General features: G+C 37.5%; 2 protein-coding genes and 1 non-coding gene across 3 annotated transcripts in view; 2 read left to right on the top strand and 1 right to left on the bottom strand.

Moving 5' to 3' along the window:
* Nucleotides 1–20,235, bottom strand: part of DSTN (destrin, actin depolymerizing factor) — a 37,207-nt gene that overhangs the window by 6,276 nt on the left and 10,696 nt on the right. The window contains exon 2 of the mRNA XM_041733138.1: nucleotides 1,210–1,517. Within this exon, the coding sequence (XP_041589072.1) occupies nucleotides 1,210–1,517 (308 nt within the window). The remainder of the gene's footprint in view (nucleotides 1–1,209; nucleotides 1,518–20,235) is intronic.
* Nucleotides 9,205–9,311, top strand: LOC121478464. Its single transcript, XR_005984474.1, has one exon. It is a non-coding gene; the product is annotated as a U6 spliceosomal RNA (small nuclear RNA).
* Nucleotides 17,672–18,149, top strand: LOC121478221 (60S ribosomal protein L39-like). Its single transcript, XM_041733139.1, has one exon. It carries the CDS (start codon nucleotides 17,994–17,996, stop codon nucleotides 18,147–18,149), a length of 156 nt encoding a protein of 51 aa, XP_041589073.1. The 5' UTR covers nucleotides 17,672–17,993.

Genomic DNA, 20,235 nt, shown 5'->3' with positions numbered 1-20,235 from the left:
CAAGGAAAGTAGTATAATACAACTAAATAAGACATACATGTGTGACTTTTGACTCAAGCTTAATCTCAAACTTAGTTGAAAAGAATAACGAAGTTAAGCAGCCTTTTCAAAAAATGCCATGTAAATCACCTTGTAACACTTTTTCACTATTTAGAACAATGCTGTCCAAAAGGGCTTTCTGCAGTGATGGAAATAACCTGTCTGTGCTACCCAATAAAGTGGTCACTAGTCACATGTGGCTCCTGAGCATCTGAAATGTGGCAATTCAACTAAGAAAATGAATCTTAAAACGTATTTAATTATTTTAAATAGCCATAGTGGCTAGTGGTTATCCTACTGTCCTAATTATAGTTGCAATGATAGTGCCAACTTCCAAAGTAGCAAACCACAGGGGTGCCTGTGTGCCTCAGTTGGTTACGCCTGCAATTCTTGGTTTTGGCTCAGGTCATGATCTCAGGGTCCTGAGACTGAGTCCCTATGCTCAGCAGGGAGTCTGCTTGAGATTCTCTCCCACTCTACCTCTGCCTTACCCCCCATTCACTCTCTCTCAAATACTTTTTTTTACAAAGATTTTATTTATTTCAGAGAGAGAGGAAGAGAGCAAGGATAAGCAAGGGGAGGGGTAGAGGAGCCAGATGCTTGATCCCAGGACCCTGGGTTCATGACCTGAGCCAAAGGCTGACGCTTAACCGACTGAGCCACCCATGCACCCAATAAGTAAATTATTAAAGAAAAAAAAAAAAAAAGCAAACCACAGAGGAACAAGTAAAGGATGGGTTTCTTAAAAAGTGAAAGGCTGGTTCCTGCCAAGGCTTATTGGAGAAGGATTTTGGTGGGGTAAACTTTCTTCTCAGGATCCTAGAAGAATTTTTAGAGAAATTTTAGCTTGTAAGAAGTGAGTTCAGAGAATGCATAAAAACTAGCTCCCAGCCCTACCCCCAAGAAAAAAAATCAACTACTAAAAGTCATGTTCTTTCAAGTACACAAAGAATAGTTAAAATTTAGTTTGGTCCTACAAACATTAATCCAGCTAAGACATTATGGAACCTTGTAAATAAAAATTAAATGACAACGACTGCAGACAACTTAGCTGAAAATCCTTTTGATTTTAGCTGAAAATCCTTTTGACTCTAGGAACTGGTTCTCCAAGTGCTAACAATAAGATTAACTCTGAGTTATACAGAGGCTCAATGTTTCTCTAATGCTTACCACAAAAAAAACATCAATTCCTCTTTTCTGGATTCCTTGGTTTCAAAGCTTGCATCATACAAAGCATAGCGACAATCTTTTTCAGGAAGCATTCCCACAAAATGCTTGAAAGGATCAGTTATGGTTACACCAACATCTCCAACCAAGATCTCTTTCCCTTCTTCTACAATGATGCACTTTTTGTCTGCACTGAGACAAAAAATGACGGCCTTCTTTCTTTTCTTGATTTCTTCTGGCGTGGAGCACTTCCGAACTTTCATGTCATAAAAAATGCGACATACTTCATCTGCAACTTGCACTCCTGAGGCCTATAAGGAGGAAAAAAAGTCAGAAGGAGGGTTATCGCTTTTATCATACCAAATATAAAAACACTATGTAACTTTTTTTATAGATTGACATACACTTCAATTTTTAAGGTATACTCATTAACAGAAAAACAAAATCTAAGCTGCAATTGCTAGTTTCAGTCACTAAACTTTTAAAAGATTACATATATAAAGTATTCATCACTATTGTGCAGGAGTACGGGATGACTGAGCTAATAAAGCAGACCCTCCACCCTAAATTAGCCTAGAAAAAGGTGCTTCTTCCTAAGGTGCTAGATTCTTCCCTCTTAAAGAGATTGCTCAGAACCCTGGCTGGGAGTAGTCACCTCCCCAGTTTGGATATTACTAATACCCAAAAATCAATGCACAGCACATGGATAGAGTGGCTGTGTTGGGAAAATTCCATCCCACCATCGTATCTTTCTCTAATGAATTAAAAGGCCTTTGTTCTATGCATATTTCGAAATTATGTGATTAATATTTAGTAACATATTAATCATATGCCTTTAAAATTTCACTTATAAAATCTCCAAGTTTTAAATTAAGATCACCAGATCTTAATTGTTTTAACCACAAAAAAGACACGATAATTATGTGACATGACGGAGGCATTATGGTAATTATCATACTGCAGTACAGAAATGCAACAACGCAATCAACACCTTGTACATCTTCAGCTTACACAACGTTAGTCTATGGTATCTCAGTTTTAAAAAGGATAAGAAAATGCTTACTGCCATAAAAAGAAGAGTTTAATTTATGATCGTACTGATCAGAAAAACTATCCTTTTACCAGGTTACACTCGTTATTCTAAAATGTGACCCTGACAGCAAAAGGTCTCAATTGAGTTTTTAATCTTTATCTTCTTTAAGGAGTGTTCTTTTTGCATTAACTTTACTTAAGCCATAATTTTCGATGTTTCATCAACTATGGTGGTTTGCATGTTAGCTTTTCTAAAGCAAGAACTATAAATGAAAGGACAGGGGCACCTGGATGGCTTAGTCAGTTAAGTATCCAACTCTTGGTTTCAACTCAGGGTTATGAGATCAAATTCTGTGTCATGCTCCGCACTCAGTGAGGAGCCTGCTAGAGATTCTCTCTCCTCCTCCCACTGCCCCTCTCCACTGCTCTTTCTCTCTAAAATAATTATCTTAAAAAAAAAAAAAGAGAGGACAGCCCACATATGAGAAAACATTTGCAAATCATATTAGCAGTAAGAACTCGTATCCAGAATAAAGACTCCAAATAACTCAAAAATAAAAAAGATGACCCAAATTAAAAATGCATAAAGATCAGAATAGACATTTCCTCCAAAAAGATATAAAAATGGTCAGTAAGCACTTGGAAAAAGTGGTCAACATCATTAGCCATTAGGGAACTACGTATCAAAACCACAAAGATCAAGGATCAAAACCACTATTTTACACCCACTAGGATGACTATAATTGCCGAGAGAGCAGTAACAAATGTTGGTGAGGCTGTTGAGACACTGGACCCTTCCACGTTGCAGACAGAACTGTGAAACAGTGCAGCTGCTTCAGGAAACAGTTTGGCAGCTTCTCAAAAAGCTAAACGTGGAGTTCATACCTATCAATACCACTCCTAGGTATACACACAAGAGAAATGAAAACATATGTCCATATAAAAGCTTGTATTCAAATGCTCAGAGCAGCATGATTCATAATAGCTAAAAAGTGGAAGAAAGAATATTTATCAACTGAATGGATAAACAGAATGTGGTACTATCCACATATGGAATATTATTCAGCCATTAAAAAGTAATATTATATGTTATAACATGTATAAACCTTGAAAAACATTATGCTAAGTGAAAAAAAGCAAGATACAAAAGGCCACATATTGCATGATTCCATTTCTATGAAATGTTCAAAATAGGCAAATCCATGGGCAGGAAGTAGATCAATGGTTTCTAGGAGCTTAAGGGAAAAAAAGAGTGGGACTGACCACTAATCGGCATCGGGTTTCTTTGTGGTGTGATGAATGCTCTGGGATTTGACAGTGGTGATGGATGTACGACTCTAGAAATACTGGAAACCACTGAATCATACTTTATGATATGTGAATAATATAGCTTACTTACTAAAGCCGTTACTTAAAAACACACGTAAGAATTCTGGGGGTTGGGGCACCTGAGTGACTCAGTGGCTGAGCATCTGCCTTTGGCTCAAATCGTGATCCTGGGGTCCTGGAATGCAGTCCCACACTGGGCTCCCCTTAAAGGAGCCTGCCTCTCTCTCTGCCTCTGTCTCTCATGAATAAAATCTTTAAAAAAAGAAAAAAAAAGAATTCTGGGGGTTAAAATGCACTGAGATCCTAGCATTTACTTAATATTCAGGTAATTGGGCCATTTAATCATTTCATTTATTAAAAGAACTGTAATAAACTTCATTTCTATCTAATCTAATCCACATTTAATCATAATCTACTTCAATCCTATCTAATCTAATCCATACTTTGTTCATAGACATTCATGAGGTAGTAAATGTATAAAATCAAGTCCCACATTGGGCTCCCTATATGGAGCCTGCTTCTCCTTCTGCCTGTGTCTCTGCCCCTCTCTGTCTCTCATAAATAAAATCTTTAAAAACAAAAAAAAGGAATATACAAATATTCCTCAATTTTCAAAAGTTCAAGTTATACCAATTTGCTTTTACAAAAGACCTGCATTAGTACCTGTTTTCACAGACCAATAGAAATCTAATGATATTCCTGTTTACAAAAAAAATACAAAAAGCCAATATAGCATTCAGCATTGGTATGGAGGCAGTGCAGTGTGGACCCCAAGCAGTGAGAGTGGTGGCGCCACCAACCTCCCTCCCCAGATCTACAACTCAGCATCTCCACATCAAGCCACCACAGCTTTAAACTCTTGTCTATGAGCATCTGTGATATATCTCAATTTATTTTGTTCAGCAGTAACCAAGATGTGTCCTAAGGTATCAAAAGAGCCCAAGAAAGGTTATGTTTGGGTCTGGAAATGCTCAGAATTTTTTCCATATAAATTAATGGTAATCACTACACCATTCTAGCTTATGAAAGGTTTCACAGGCTTGCTCTACTTTTGGATAGTGGTAGAAACCTATACCTTTTTCCTCTAAAATAAGAAAAGGGAGGGTAAGGGAGGAGATCCCAGAGTGGCTCAACGGTTTAGCGCCTGCCTTTGGCCCAGGGCGTGGTCCTGGAGTCCCAGGATCCAGTCCCACATCGGGCTCCCTGAATGGAGCCTGCTTTTCCCTCTGCCGGTGTCTCTGCCTCTCTCTCTCTCTCTCTCTCTCTCTCTCTCTCTCTCTCTCGGTCTCTCATGAACAAATAAATAAAATCTTAAAAAAAAAAAAAAAGAGGGGGTAACAGAAAAGGAAGATACACTGCTAAAAACTAGAAAACCTCCATTTTCTCTGTGAAATATAAACCAGAAGTAGAGCAGGGGTTTGAGGGACTATTAGGTAAAGATTCAGAACAGCTGTTATGGGGAGTTCCAAAGGGAATCACCTGAGGACAAGCAAAGGGGCTTTAAGGACCTCTGAAGGTTCAGCTGATAGCAGAAAGGCTGGCAGGAGAACAATCTGGCATGGCAGTACATGGGTGTTGATGGCAGTTAGATGGAAAGGAAGGACTCTGCATTCTCCCTAGGAGACTTTATCCATGCTTAAAATTTCAATCATCTAATCCAAATGACTTGCATATTGTTCAGATCTGCTTTTCTGAACTGCTTTATATTCAATTTCCTAACATCTCCAACTGGATGTGTCAAAAGAGATCGGACGCTTAGCCTGTCCAAAGTCCCCTTTAGCCAGTCTTTCCTTTCTCAGTACATACCATCATTCTGGTTACACAGATTCCAAACCTAAGAGATACCCTCAACAGTGCCTTCTCCCTCACCTCACCTGGCTCTCTGGCTTTTCAAATATTTTCCCAAGACATTCAGCTCTCTCCATCTCTGTCACCTCTCCCCCAGCCCAAGCTACCACTTTCTGTTATCTGAACTGTTAAAATAAACCCCCAAGTGGCTGCAAGGGAGAGAGATCAAGGTATGTGTACACCACATTGGTTCCTCTTTGTGGCCACATAGGAAGACTACATTCCCCAGCCTTCCTTGTAAATTCAGCTGGGGCCCCAGAGTCCTACTCAGCAAGAGGTGAGCACAGTGATACAAACAACTTCCAGTCCTGGCTCTTCAAAAATGATCTTCAAGCTCTGTCTTCGAGGACCTTGGTGGACATACTTTAAGATAGAAGAGGGCTGCCGACTCTCCTCAACTCTACATGATAGAAGTCTTTTCTGTGTTAAGCCACTAAGATTTTAGGTTTAATGCACTACACCACAGTTATTCAAATACAATAGACTGCCCATGCCCACTGCTGATCCCCTCCACCCTCCAATTCAGCTTCTACATTGCAGCCAGAGATCCGAAACAAAATTCAATCCCATGCTTAAAATATTTCAATGGCTTTCCACTGATCTAAGGGAATAAACAGTAATAATTCTTTAACATACCTGAGTCCTACCCACCTCTCCAGGCTTATTTTATATCACACAAGCTCTGTAATCTCGTTACCCTGGCCTTCTCTTAGTGGTTTACACTGGTCTTGCTCTCTCCCACCTTCTCTCATACTGTACACCCTGCCTGGACAGCACTTCCCTATCCTTTACTTAATTCACTATTCAGATCTCATCTTAATTCTTACTTTGCAAAAATTCTGTCTGGGTCAAAACCACTATAACCTGCTCCCAGGACACCATGAATCTCTACATCATAGCATTTACCACAGTTTCAACGTTCTGTTTATTTTTAAATTAAGTTTATTTTAATTCCAGTATAATTAAGATACAATGTTCTATTAGCTTCAGGTATACAATTAGTGATTTAACAATTCTACACATCACTAAGCACTCATCATAAGTGTACTCTTTAATCCTCATCACCTACTGCATCCATTCCCCTACCCACCTCCCCTCTAGGACTGACTTATTTCACTTAGCATTATACTCTCTAGCTCCATCCATGTTGTTGCAAATGGCAATATTTCATTTCTTTATATGGCTGGATAATATCCCATTGTGTGTGTATACACACATACATTTACACACTTCTTTATCCATTCATCTATAGAAAGACATTTAGGCTGCTTCCATAATCTGGCTATTATAAATAATGCCACAATAAACACAGGGGGCATGTATTCCTTTGAATTAGTACTTTTGTATTTTTTGGATAAATACCCTCAGTGTTCTCTCTTTAAGATTATTTAATTAATGACTGTCTCTCCAAATAGGCTGTAAGTTACTTAGGACAGACCATGTCTGCTTTTTTCACTACTGCATTCCTCTGAGGAAATCAAAGATTTCCCAAGACCCCAAGGAAGTTTATTTGACTAATGGAGAAGATAAAAATAGCATACATAAAGCTCCAATATTTGGTAAAAACTTTTATTATTCCTTGATAAACTCTGCTGGGAATTTAAAGAAGGCAGAGATTAAATGAGGGGTCAGGGGGGATGCAGGCAGTCAGGGAGGATTTCACATGTAAGCTGACTTAAAGCTCTCCAAAATAGGAAGACTGAAGGGAGGATGAAGATAATTTCTGAAAAAGCAAGCCTGGTACATACACTATGAGAAGAGGGTAAGGGAGGAAGAAATGGAGATGGACTGGCTTTGGGTGGAAGAGGCAAGAATGGAAGGCTGAGTTTGGAGACCCTTGATATTTTTAAAAAGAAAAATAAGATGACTGAATTAACCTAAAAGACTAATTCAATAGGCAAGGCAAGACATGATCAAGGCGTTCATCAAGGTAGTGGGAACAGTAAAGAGGAGGAGGGCTAGATGCCAATACTGTAAAGGTACAAATAACTGTACTTAACAACAACTGGCTGGAAGAGGGAAGGTGGAAAGGAAGGAGTCAGAATAAAGTGTATAGTTCAGTGCTTAGGATTTCATCAAATGCTTACTTTCTCACCTTTTTCCATAGGGCGGCTTTAGAAGCTTTGATATTAAAGAAATATGGTCCTCTACCACTAGTAGTGTTATGAAATTAAATTCTGTTAGTATTATGATACTATAATACTATTCATGAAAATAATGAAAAACTCACCAGGTGATGTGTATACTGCTAATACTATTGTATACTATTAAATTGTAATAAATCTATATGCTTAAGTTTGTTACACCTTGATTTACCTAGTATACCCTTGAAAGAGCACTGATATGGATGACTAAACAACTAGCCCTAGGTTCTTAATTTTTATAATGTAAAACTAAAACCATGAGGGCAGAGAAAGCAAGGAATTCAGGTCTTATGGCTGGCCCAACACTGTCCCAGGACCCCTCCCTTCCTAACCTCTAATCTAACCCAGCACAGCTCCTTTCAACAAGCTGGGAGCTCCTTGATGCATTGGAAATTTGGGGTAAAGATTTGTAGGAGGGCAAATATGCAATAATCCTTAAGTAACTACAGTTTATTAACATCTTAGAGGCCAAAAGGAGACCACTTGAAATGAACGCACCAGAATTATGAGAGCACTAGCTGTATCCAAGCTTTTGCACTGACTGTTACCCTGGGTGTGTCACTGAACATCTCTGAAGTACACCAGTTCCCTCAACAAATTTATTTAGGGGGGTGCACTAGATGAGTTATTGAACTTTAAAGTACACAGGAGTCTCCTGGGGATCTTGTTAAAATGCAGATTTTATAGATTCTGATTCCAAATATCTGGGCTGGAATCTGAAGTTCTACATTTCCAGTAACAAGCTCCAGGTAAAGATCGCTAAACTGTAGTTCTAAAATTTCAAGAAAAAAATAAAATAAAATTTCAAGAACTATAATTAAATCTTAGCTCATCGTTTTTTTACTTCTTTGCCCACAGGTCTAAATATTATAATGAAGCAGTAGTGGTAAGATCACCTTATAAAAATGGGCCCCAAAATAAATAAATAAATAATAAATAAATAAATAATAAAATAATAAAAATGGGCCCAAAGTCAAAGCATTTTTTTGTGCCACGGACCCCCGGTGAAGCCTATGGGTCCTTTCTCAAAAGGATGTTTCAAGTAAAATACCTATCATTATAAAAGAAGCCAATTATATTGAAAACAGTTCATCTAGGATGATGGTTAAGCACTCCTGTGAAAGTTATTAATTTCAGTGATTTGTTACCAGTAAGACACATTACAGCAAACCTTAAAAACAAATGTAAAACTGATCTACAGAATCATGTTTTCTTTTTTTTTTTTTAAGAGTTTATTTATTTATTTATTCATGAGAGACACAGAGAGAAACAGAGAGGCAGAGACACAGGCAGAGGGAGAAGCAGGCGCCATGCAGAGAGCCTGATGTAGGACTCTATCCCGGGTCTCCAGGATCACACCCTGGGCTGAAGCCGGTGCTAAACTGCTGAGCCACCCAGGAGGCTGCCCTCATCTGTTTTCTACAATGTACTTTTCCTAATAGAAAAGGACCTCTCCCATAAATCTCATTTTTCAGTATTTCTAAAATGTTAGATTACTAAAATATTAACTGCTTAGCTGTCAAGAAATTGAAAGTCTATTTTAAAAAAGAAAATCAAATTCAGTTTTGATTTTAAATTTATTTGAAGTTACTATGTTCAAGTGCAAAGTTTTAACAATAAAGACCGTTAAAGGATATTCAAAACAGTGCTCGCTTCGGCAGCACATATACTAAAATTGGAACAATACAGAGAAGATTAGCATGGCCCCTGCGCAAGGATGACACGCAAATTCGTGAAGCGTTCCATATTTTTAAAAAAAAAAAAAAAGGATATTCAAAACATAGCACCAAAATTGCTGCACAGGTGGGAAGGAAAATCTGGAGAAAATAGATCACCACAAGAGCATGGTGATTAGCCTTAGTATGCAATCTACAACTTCAGTTTCTGTGTGATCTGTACCAGTGGCCACTGGAAAATAACAGTTTGCTCTTAGAACTCCACCCTCATGTCAAAACAGTTGCTATTAAGTAATTACTTCACTCTATTTTATCTCACTAGACTACCAGTTTTTAATGTGTTCATGAAATATAACAGATCTCAAACCCGAGTCTCTCCTCTCAGAGCTTTTGGAAAACACTGATGCAGGGATTAAATGAATGCATCTGAGGCACCGCCTTAATGCTCAAGATTCACTCAGTGTGCACTTCTTAAATAAAGTTACTACTCCCAAACAGAAGGTGAAGTAAATGCTATAGAGAACATGTAACACTAGGTATTTTAGTAACTGCAAATGGCAGAACACACTTAAAACAATTTTCTCAACAATTCTAGCACAAAGGCCATAATTTTTTAAAGGAGCATCAAGTTTTCCAGTTAAATTTTTGTAAACAATCAGCCCCAAAACTAATGATTTACAGCAGTCCATCCTAAACCAGGATACCATAAACGGTCTATTTCTATACTACTAACTGAAGTAGGATATTTGACTTTGCCAACTACACAATCCTCACTGAAGAAAACAGGAATGAAAGTTCATTTCCTACTTCAAGAAAGTATTAATTCTTTTAAAATTATTTTTCTGAGCTAAGAAGAGTCTGGAATATTTGAAAGTAGGATAATGCATAGCAAATACAACCTAAAATTTATAAACACCTGGCAGAAATCAGGCATTAGTTCCTTCCTCAACCTACCTACCTCTTAAACACCCAAGATAAGCATAATCAAAAGAGTTGGAGAGTTTAACAATGGCTTCATGATTCTCCTTTATTTATACCATGCCTTGTACAACAGCCAAAATAAAAATGACAGACTACAAAATATTTGGGCTTTTGGCTACTACTACTGATGCTTCTGAGCAATAATACTGAGACAACAACTGAAAAGAGTGACAAGTGCTTCTGGCATATTTCTACATAAAAATGTTAAGAGCCTCACAGGTCCTGCTGTGAGGGCTCAATACATACATCCATCTCTCTACGGAAACTCTAATGAAGCACAAAAAGAGGATTAAAAAAAGAAGGGAAAAAAAACATTAACCCATAAAGACAAAAGAACAGAAGAAATATGGAAGTTCAAAATAGGAAGAATGAGGGATATTAGTCAGAGACGCACTTAGGTCCCTAAATCCCTCCTTGAATTCCACCCTGCCACCAATCTGTGGACTTCTGGAGTTTATTCTCTGGAGAAGGTAAACAACAGAACTTTCTAGCTTAGTTATTATATTGAAAACAGGAAAAATCGGTGACCATATGTAAATGAATGCTAAGATACTCCACCACTGGTGCCTTGAAGTCTGACTGATCTATGTAATCCTTAGTCCCACTGTTTCAGAGAGCCATGCTGCCCAACAAAATTTTCTGTGATAATGCAAATGTTCTGTATCTGCACTTTCCAATATGGCAGCCACTACCACACATGGCTGTTGAGCACATGAAATGAGGCTAACGCAACTGAGGAAATAAATTTTTATTATTTTAAATAATTTAACTTAAAATGCTATATGAAATTAACTTTTAATAGTATATTTTAGGTAAATTTATAAGACATATTACATAGTTTTCTGTCTTAGAAAAACAGCATATTATTTAGCTTTTGGATGATTCGTGCCATCAGGAACCTTAGTTATTCTATACAGTGACAGGGCAAAGATCTCAATTCTAGTTAACTAATAATTATGGTCAAATATTTCTGGGGGAAAGGAAGCAATCTTGAAGGGAAATACAGATAAGACTTTTTGTTTGTTGGAATATCCTGAGTGTTGATTTGGAAGAATCAAAACAACCAAAATGAAGAACAGTCACAGAGCTTTGGACAAGAAGGCCTGACTTAAGCAAACATTTTAATTCACACAGATCACATAACAAAGTTTTTACTTTTTTTTTTTTTTTTTTTAGGATTTTATTTTTTGAGTGAGAGAGAGAGAGTTAGTAGGGGAAGGGAGAGAAGCAGACTCCACAGAGTGTGGAGCCTGAGCCGGGCTTGATCTCATCACCCTGAGATCATGACCTGAGCCAAAATCAAGAGTCAGACACTCAACTGACTGAGCCACAGAGGCACCAGAAGAATTTTATAATTAATGGGGAATGCATGTTTTAAATAAACTAATAAAATCAGGTATGTAGTTTTTTTTCAATTTGCTGTTTCTCTTTCTTATACACAGAATTTGGAACATTTAATCTTAGAAGACTTTTTAGAGGAAAAAGCATAGTGAATCTATCTTACTCAAATCTTATAATATGAACAAGTTAGTTAACTTCTCTAAACCTCAGTCTCATCATCTGTAAAATCTGAGTTTTGATCATCCTAACTCAAGAAGACTGATAACATAAATAGATCACCTAAATATATAGTGCCTGTCGATGGTACCATTCAGTGATTGAAGACTCATATTATTATGAACCAGAAAACCTGGTCAAAGCTTCTTTAACTCCTTCTAGTTACCAATGTGGTTGATTGTTAATGAAGCCTTTGGGTATGGAACTTCTATTTGAAACAGTAATTTCCATCCTGATACCCAGAACTACAAATTAAAAAACCATACTGACTTTTGATATATATCTCTTCTTTCATCCCATAACCATTGAATGGTTGCACAGCAAAGACATGCTAGAGCAAATTGCTTAACAGTCTTCTCTAACACAGTCAAGATTCAGTTACACTACCACTTAATATTCTAGGCACAACTATCACTTATACCCATAAGTCAAAATCTACAATGATGACAACCGGGGTCTACAGGGCAAGCTAATAGGCTTGTTCTAAAGTTTGTCCCTACCCTGTACACTTCAGTGTACAGCAAATCCTCAATCCCTTGGCAAGTTCAAAATGTCTGGAGCTGCTGAATAGTTACAGATTCTGCCTTGCTTAAGAGTGCAAGATAGAGCTACATTCAAGTTCATGTTCCACTAGCCAAGGGATGTGTCTATAGGGCTTCAACTATCCGAGGAATGCCATCTGCTTGTCTCCTGAGGCAACATCACGAAAGGAACCATTGCTTTGTAATTTGCACAAAGTTACTACATAAACTATCAGTGATCTAGAAAATGTTCCACATTAACTCTCTGCCTTAATACATTCATTCCCGAAAACAATTTCCAATTATAAAAGTCCTTCATTCACCTCCTAGCAAAGCACAGTGTCCTTGAGATAGCCCATGCAGACCAAATAGCATTCTATTAGCTCTATGTTAATTTTAGAGTTCCACTAAAACAATAGTTACACCTTAGTGGGAAAAGTAACCTAAACTCTATGAACCACCACCCATACCTCCACAAGAAAAAAAACAAAAACAAAAAAAACCTTACAGAAAGTCATCTCAACAGTGAAAGTGGATTAGACAATAATGCCCAGCTGCTAAAAATAATCCATTTCATTCAGATTGCAAGCAATCTTTTGGCAATCCTGATCAGATTTGTTAACAGATATACCCACTCCTCTCTCACCACCGCCAACTGGGAAGCAGAAGTCAGAAAGTTCAGAGGGCAGGAATAGTGGCAACAAGTTTTATAAGCCTGATAGAGAAAATAATATTCCTCACTTCTCCCCACAAAAAAACTAGACAGAAAAATGGGAAGGGGGCAAGCTAGGGATAGTAAGCACATTGGCAAACAGTCCTACACTTTTACTGTTTTCTTTCAAGGTTCAAATTTTCTTCAGGATAAAATTCATGCTGGGTCAAGCCCTCTATGGACTATTTCTGCAGCCTCTTTTCCCACTTTTTCTCAACACGTTCCCCTTAATCCTGCCATGTATAACTCTATGATTCTCTGGATACACCATGTTCTTTTCAGATGTTTTACTGTCCTCTTCAGCTAGTCAAATCCTTCAGGGTCTCAGCTCAGGCATCTCCCCTTCTGGGAAGGTATCTCTTAGTTGGTCCCTCAATTACCATCTCTAATCTAAGTTATAGGATTCTTCTATGTATTAACACAGAATGCAATTATTTCTATCATAGTACTATCTACTACTGTGCTCACTTAGACTGTGCTCCTTAAGTGCAAGAACTCAGTACCTTTTTCTTCAACCTCAGAACGATCATCTACTTTATCAAGTTTTGAAAAATGATTATCCCATAAAATATTTATGAAATGCACTATTGCCTTTGATATATTTTTTCTCATTCTTTTTATAGTTCAATTCTCCAGTTTACAGCAAGGAAAATCATTCATTTCAAAACTTCAGTATTTTCAGGAAAAAATAAAGCAAAAAAATCTTCTAAGTTATTTTTATTGATTTCTGCTGGAATATCTTGGCCCTGATGAGATTAGCTATTATTATTGTCTTTTTCTTAAAGATGTAGAACTTTAGTCCTCTAAAATACTGTTTACATAAATGTATAATGTTCCTACTTTTTCAGACTCCTCATAACGGATTGACAAGAAAAAACTTGTAAAGATAGAAAAATTTTACACAATTTGATTTCATCAGTAACAATTCATTACCTATCATATCAGGGAAACATGAATGTTTTCTTTTTTTTTAAGATTTTATTTATTTATTCATAGAGACACACAGAGAGAGAGAGAGAGAGAGAGAGAGAGAGAGAGGCAGAGACACTGGCAGAGGGAGAAGCAGGCTCCATGCAGGGGGCCCAACGTGGGACTCAATCCTGGGTCTCCAGGATCACACCTCGGGCTGCAGGCAGCGCTAAACTGCTGCGCCACGGGGGCTGCCCTCTTAGCAGTTTTCATATAATACAGCATTATTAACTATAGCTGCCAGGCTATACATTACATCCCCATGCTTATTTATTTTGTAACTGGAAGTTTTTATCTTTTGACCACATTCAACCATTTTTGACCATCTCTGGCAATCACCAATCTGTCCTCTGTACTAGTCCATGAGGATCTTCATGAGGTAGTCTGTCAGGTCCCAGGCAGCCAGGTCCAGACACAGGATGGTGTGAGGCAGGGCATACCCTTCATAGGTGGCCACAGTGTGGGTGACACCATCCCCAGAGTCCATGACAATACGAGTGGTGCAGCCAGAAGCATACAGGGACAGCACAGCCTATTCTCTGTATCTATGAGTTAAGGGCGGGGGGGGGGGGGGGGGGGGGGAGGGATTTTGTTTTAGATTCCACATATAAGTGAGCTTATCCAGTATTTGTCTTTCTGTCTTATTTCACAAAGCATAATGCCTTCAAGGTCCCTTCATATTGTTGCAAATGACAAAATCTTTTTTATAGCCCACATGCACATGCCACATTTTCTTATCCATCATCCATCCACGGACATTTGGGTTGTTTCCATGCCTTGGCTACTGCAAGTAATGCTGCAATGAACATGGGGTACATTCATCTTTTTGAGTTTTTGATTCCTTTGGATAAACCCAAAAGTGGAGTTACTGGATCATACGGTAGGTCCTTTTTCAATTTTTTGAGGAACCTCCATATTGTTTTCAATAATAGCTGTGCCAATTTACATTCCCACCAATAGTGCACAGGGTTCCCTTTCCTCCACATCTTCACCAACACTTGCTAGTTCTTGTCTTTTTGATAATAGCCATTCAGTGCATATTTAGTCAATTCATTTACAACAATGAAGCCAAGAATATACGTTGGGGGAAAGGACAGTCTCCTCAAAAAATAGTGTTTTAAAACTGGCCAGCCACATACAAAAGAATGAAACTAGACCACTATCTTACACCATTCACAGAAATTAACTCAAAATGAATTAAAGACTTCAATGTAACACCTGAAATCATAACTAAAAGAAAAAACAGGAGGTAAGCTCCTTAATGTAGGTCTTGGTGATGATTTTTTAGTTTAATAGCAAATGGAAAGGCAACAAAAGCAAAAATAAATAAGGGGGACTACATCAAACTAAAATGCTTCTGCACAACAAAGAAAACCAGCAACAAATAAAAAGGCAAACTACCAAATGGAAGAAAATATTGGCAAATCATATATCTGATAAGGGGTCAATATTCAAAACATATGAAGAATTTAGATAACTCAATAGCAAAAAAGCAAACAACCCAATTTAAAAATGGGCAGAGGATCTAAACAGACATTTTTCTAAAGACATACAGATGGCCAACAGATAGATGAAAGTGTTCAACATCACTAATCATCACAGAAATGCAAATCAATACCACAATGAGGTATCACCTTAAGTCTTAGTATCTTTATCAATTCCCCCTAACACATGCAAACCTCCAATCTAGTTAAAACTGTGAAGCTGCTTATTAAATGTTTACTTAATCTATATAAGATCTCTTCTTAGTATTGTTTTAAAAGTCACAAATATACTGTTTTTTAAAACAATGCCTGATATATAAGTTTCACTTAATTTCAGAATAAATGACGGAGACCTTAATGCATATAATAATCAACATGCAAAGAGTATAACGTTTAAGAAATCAATATCCCATAAAAAATACACATTTCAAAAGTTGTACAATCTACATGCCTATTAAATAGTTGTTTGATTCCACAACTGAAAATATAAGAGCACTATTTTTTTTTTCTTTAAGTAAGCTCCACTCTCAGCACAGAGCTCAACATGGGACCCAAATTCATGACCCCGAGATCAAGAACCAAGCTGAGATCAAGAGTCAGACACTCAACCGACTGAGCCACCCAGGTGCCCTAGAGCACTGGGTAATAATAAGATCTATCTATCAGTAGTTACAACAAGATGGAGAGAATGACTGTTTCAAGCATTTATCGGTACAGGAAAAGAAAAAAGATCTCTACAGTATTCTGTCTCACCCTTCAAAGGAAATAATTAAAAAAGGACTCTATTCCTCCAGTGGGAAATACTACTCACAATAAAAGGAACAAACTGCTGATGCACAAATGCTTTATGGTAAGTGAAAAGAAGCTGGACTGAAAGTGTCTGATTGGATAATTTCATTTATAGGATACTCTTGCAAAGGTGAAATTATAGGGACAAAGAACAGACCAGTAGTTAGGGGTGGGAAAAAGGATTAACATAAGGAAACTTTCTGGAGTAAAGGAACTATTCTATATTTTGTCATGGTAGTTACACAACTGTATATTTGCAAAAATTGCAGAACTTACACTAAACATGGTAAATTTTACTTCATGTAAATTATACTGCATGGAAAAATTATACATTATTTCTAGTCTTTACTTCAACAACAACATTAAAAATATTCTACTTCCATTTGAGGAAGATCATTTTGAACACATAATAAGCTAAAGACAAAAGATTTTTCTTTGGTTTAACAATTTGGTTTCTCTCTGGATAATCAGCTAGTATGTCAACGAACCTAAGAGAATAAATGTGGTTGGTTAACCTACTTTTGTTCCCTGGTCACACTCAATTTCTAAGTCCTATCAACTCTTCCTTAAATGTATATTTCATATCTCAACTTCTCATCTACTCTTAACATCTCCTATCACTCCCAATATTAAAAATATTGACCAATTCCAAAGCACCTCTAGATAAAGTTCATATTCATTAACAGAGCACAGAAGGCCCTTTCTTATCTGAACCAACCTACTTTTCCAGCTTCGTGTTCCACCATAGGCAACTGTTTTACTCATACCTTTCAGAGAGCAATGTGGCCATTTACATTAAGAGCCTTAAAATACTCCAAATCCTCTGACAGTTTTTTTTTCCAAAGACTTTATTCATTTATTCATGAGAAACACAGAGAAAGAAGCACAGACATAGAGGGAGAAGCAGGCTCTTCGCAGGGAGCCGAATGCAGGACTCAATCCCCAGACCTGGGATCACACCCTGAGCCAAAGGCAGACACTCAACCACTGAGCCACCCAGATGCCCCCCTTTGACACACTAACTCAGTAAGCCCACTTCAAGGAATTTATTCTGGAGGAATAATATGCATAATATCAAAAGCCAAATAAACAAAAATAGGAGAATTACAAAGAAAGGTACAGTACACCTCCAAGATAGTTGATGTAGCTATCAAAATCATGCTTATGGAAAGTTTATAAAGACATGGAAGAGGGATCCCTGGGTGGCGCAGCGGTTTGGCGCCTGCCTTTGGCCCAGGGCGCGATCCCGGAGACCCGGGATCGAATCCCACATCAGGCTCCCAGTGCATGGAGCCTGCTTCTCCCTCTGCCTGTGTCTCTGCCTCTCTCTCTCTCTCTCTCTCTGTGACTATCATAAATAAATAAAAATAAAAAAAATAAAAAAAAAGACATGGAAGAAACATTACTTGAGGTGAAAAAAGAAAGTAAATATAAAGTTTTATGCACAGTGTTTCTCAACTATGTAAAACAGTATAGAGAAAAGGAAAGGAATTTTATCTCCATCAGTGGAAATATAAGTGAATTTTATCTTCTCTTTAGTCTTCTGTATTTTCCACGTTTTCTATGAACATATTTTTAAAGTTAGAAATATATATACACATACACAAACTTTTTGATTCAGTGACTGCATAACTAGAACTGTATTTTGAAAAATAATGCAAATTAAAAGATTTATGCGCAAAAATGACAGTATTCTCTCTCCTTTTCTCTGCCATCGTGGTATGTGTGGTTGACTATTCCAAGCAATGTCTTCTCACAAGACTTTCAGGATCAAGCAATTCATGGCCAAGAAACAAAAGCAGAATCGTCCCATTCCCCAGCAGATTCAGATGAAAACTGGTAATGAATTCAGGTACAACTCCAAGAGGAGGCACTGGAGAAGAACCAAGCTGGGTCTGTAAAGGACACTCACATGAGATGGCACACATACTTGTAATGCATGAAAGTCACATGCTCATATCCTATCACTCTGTAAACATCACTACTACCTGAGTAGGTTTTTTGTTTTTTTTTTTTAAGATCTTATTTGAGAGAGAATGTGAGAGAGTGCACGCATGCACAAGTTGGGAGAGGGACAAAGAGATTCCCCTCCAGGCAGGGAGCTTGATACAAGGCTTGATCCCAGGACTCTGGGATCATGACCTGAGCCAAAGGCAGATACTTAACCTATTGAGTCACCCAGGTGCCCAACAATGGGCATGTTTTATGGGGGAAATGATTTTTCTCTGTTATTATGCTTCTGCACTGGTAGGTTGGTTCAGCAATAGGTGACACCTTTTGTTTGGGGAAGGAAAAAAAGGCATTAGTTACAATCATGGATTTAAATTAAATAGGGGGATGATTTAATGCCATCACTGTACATGGATGATACCATTAAAAATACAAAGTTTTTATAGATATATTTAATATGCCAGAAAACTTACCCATTTAAAAGTATAAATTCAGTGGGTTTTAGTATATTCACAAAATTGTACATCCACCACAATCTAATCTGGAACATTTTGAACATCCCAAAAAGAAACTGTGTACTGAGTGATCGCTCTTCTTTCCCACTCTCACCCACCTCAGACCTAACCAACCATTATTTTATTTCCTGTCTCTTGAGATCGATCCTGGATATTGTATATAAATGGAATTCTACAATATGAGTCTTTTTCTGACTGGTTTCTTTTACTCAGCATGTTTTCGAGGTTCATCCATGTTGTAGCATGAATTGGTACTGCATTTCTTTCTATTGACAAATAATATTCTATTGTATGGATATACTACATTTTATCTATCTGACCATCAGCTGATGGAAATCTGGGTTGTGTACACTTGGGGTCTACTATGGATAATGCTATTATGTACATTCATGTACAAATTTTTATGCAGACAGGTCTTTTTATTTCACTTGGTATATCACTTAAGAGTGAAAGCGCTGGGTGAATGGCAATTCCCAAGTTTAACTTCTTAAGGAACTGCTAAAACATTTTCCAAAAGTGGCTATACCGTTTTACATTCCCACCAACAACATATAGGGGTTTTTCCTTTTCCACAGCCTTGCCGACATTATTATTGTCTTTTTTATTATAGCCATCCTAGTAGGTATATAATAGTACCTCACTGTGGTTTTGATTTGCATTTCCCCAATGGCTAATGATTTTGAGCATGTTTTCATGTGCTTATTAACTATTTGTATATCTTCCTTAAGGAAATGTCTACTGAAAGCCTTTGTCCATGATTGAATTGCATTTTTACTGCTGAGTTGCAATAGTCCTTAATATATTCTGGATACAAGTTCCTTGTTAGACATGATTTGCAAATATTTTCTCCCATTCCATGGGTTGTCTTCTCACTTCCTTAATGGTGTTCTTTGATGTAAAAAAGTCTGTAATTCTAATAGAGTCCAACTGATCTATTTTTTTCACTTGTGCTTTTGCCTACAAATGCTAAAAAATTTGTCCAAACCACTCCTCCAAAAAATTTCCCTAACCCAAACTCACAAAGATTTATGCCTATGTTTTCTTTTTAGGAGTTATACAGCTTTAGCTTTTACATTTAGGTCTAGGAGCCATTTTGGGTTACATTTTGTATATAGTGTGAAACAGGGATCCAAATCCATCCTCTTACATGTGGATATCCAATTGTGCAAGCACCACTTGTTTAAGACACTATCCCCACCCCACCCCCCCCCGCCGCCCCTACTGAATTAGCCTGGCACCCCTATCACATTGGGATATGAGAAAAAAAAGGATATAAAATTGTTACAGATGAACTCAACTGTGTAAGAAAAATCTATGCTGGTAGTCTCTGGATATTCACTTTCTCCCTCACTTCTGTTATAGACTCATTACAATCTGCAGTCATCTTATTCATTTGTTTACTTATTTCTTACCTATCTCCCCCATTAGAATGTATAAGGACAGGGACTTTGTCTTGTATACTGTTGAATCTCCAAAGCCTACCACAGTGCCTCATTCCTAGGAGGCACCAAATAATTATTTA

This window comes from Vulpes lagopus, chromosome 18, assembly GCF_018345385.1.
Source record: "Vulpes lagopus strain Blue_001 chromosome 18, ASM1834538v1, whole genome shotgun sequence".
NCBI lineage: Eukaryota > Metazoa > Chordata > Mammalia > Carnivora > Canidae > Vulpes > Vulpes lagopus.
The sequence above is the reverse complement of the archived record's forward strand: the minus strand, read 5'-3'. Positions and strand labels throughout refer to the sequence as shown.

Bases quoted from the DNA above. Each gene is read 5' to 3' on its own strand.
- LOC121478221 (XM_041733139.1), top strand. From the start codon at position 17,994: ATGTCTTCTCACAAGACTTTCAGGATCAAGCAATTCATGGCCAAGAAA.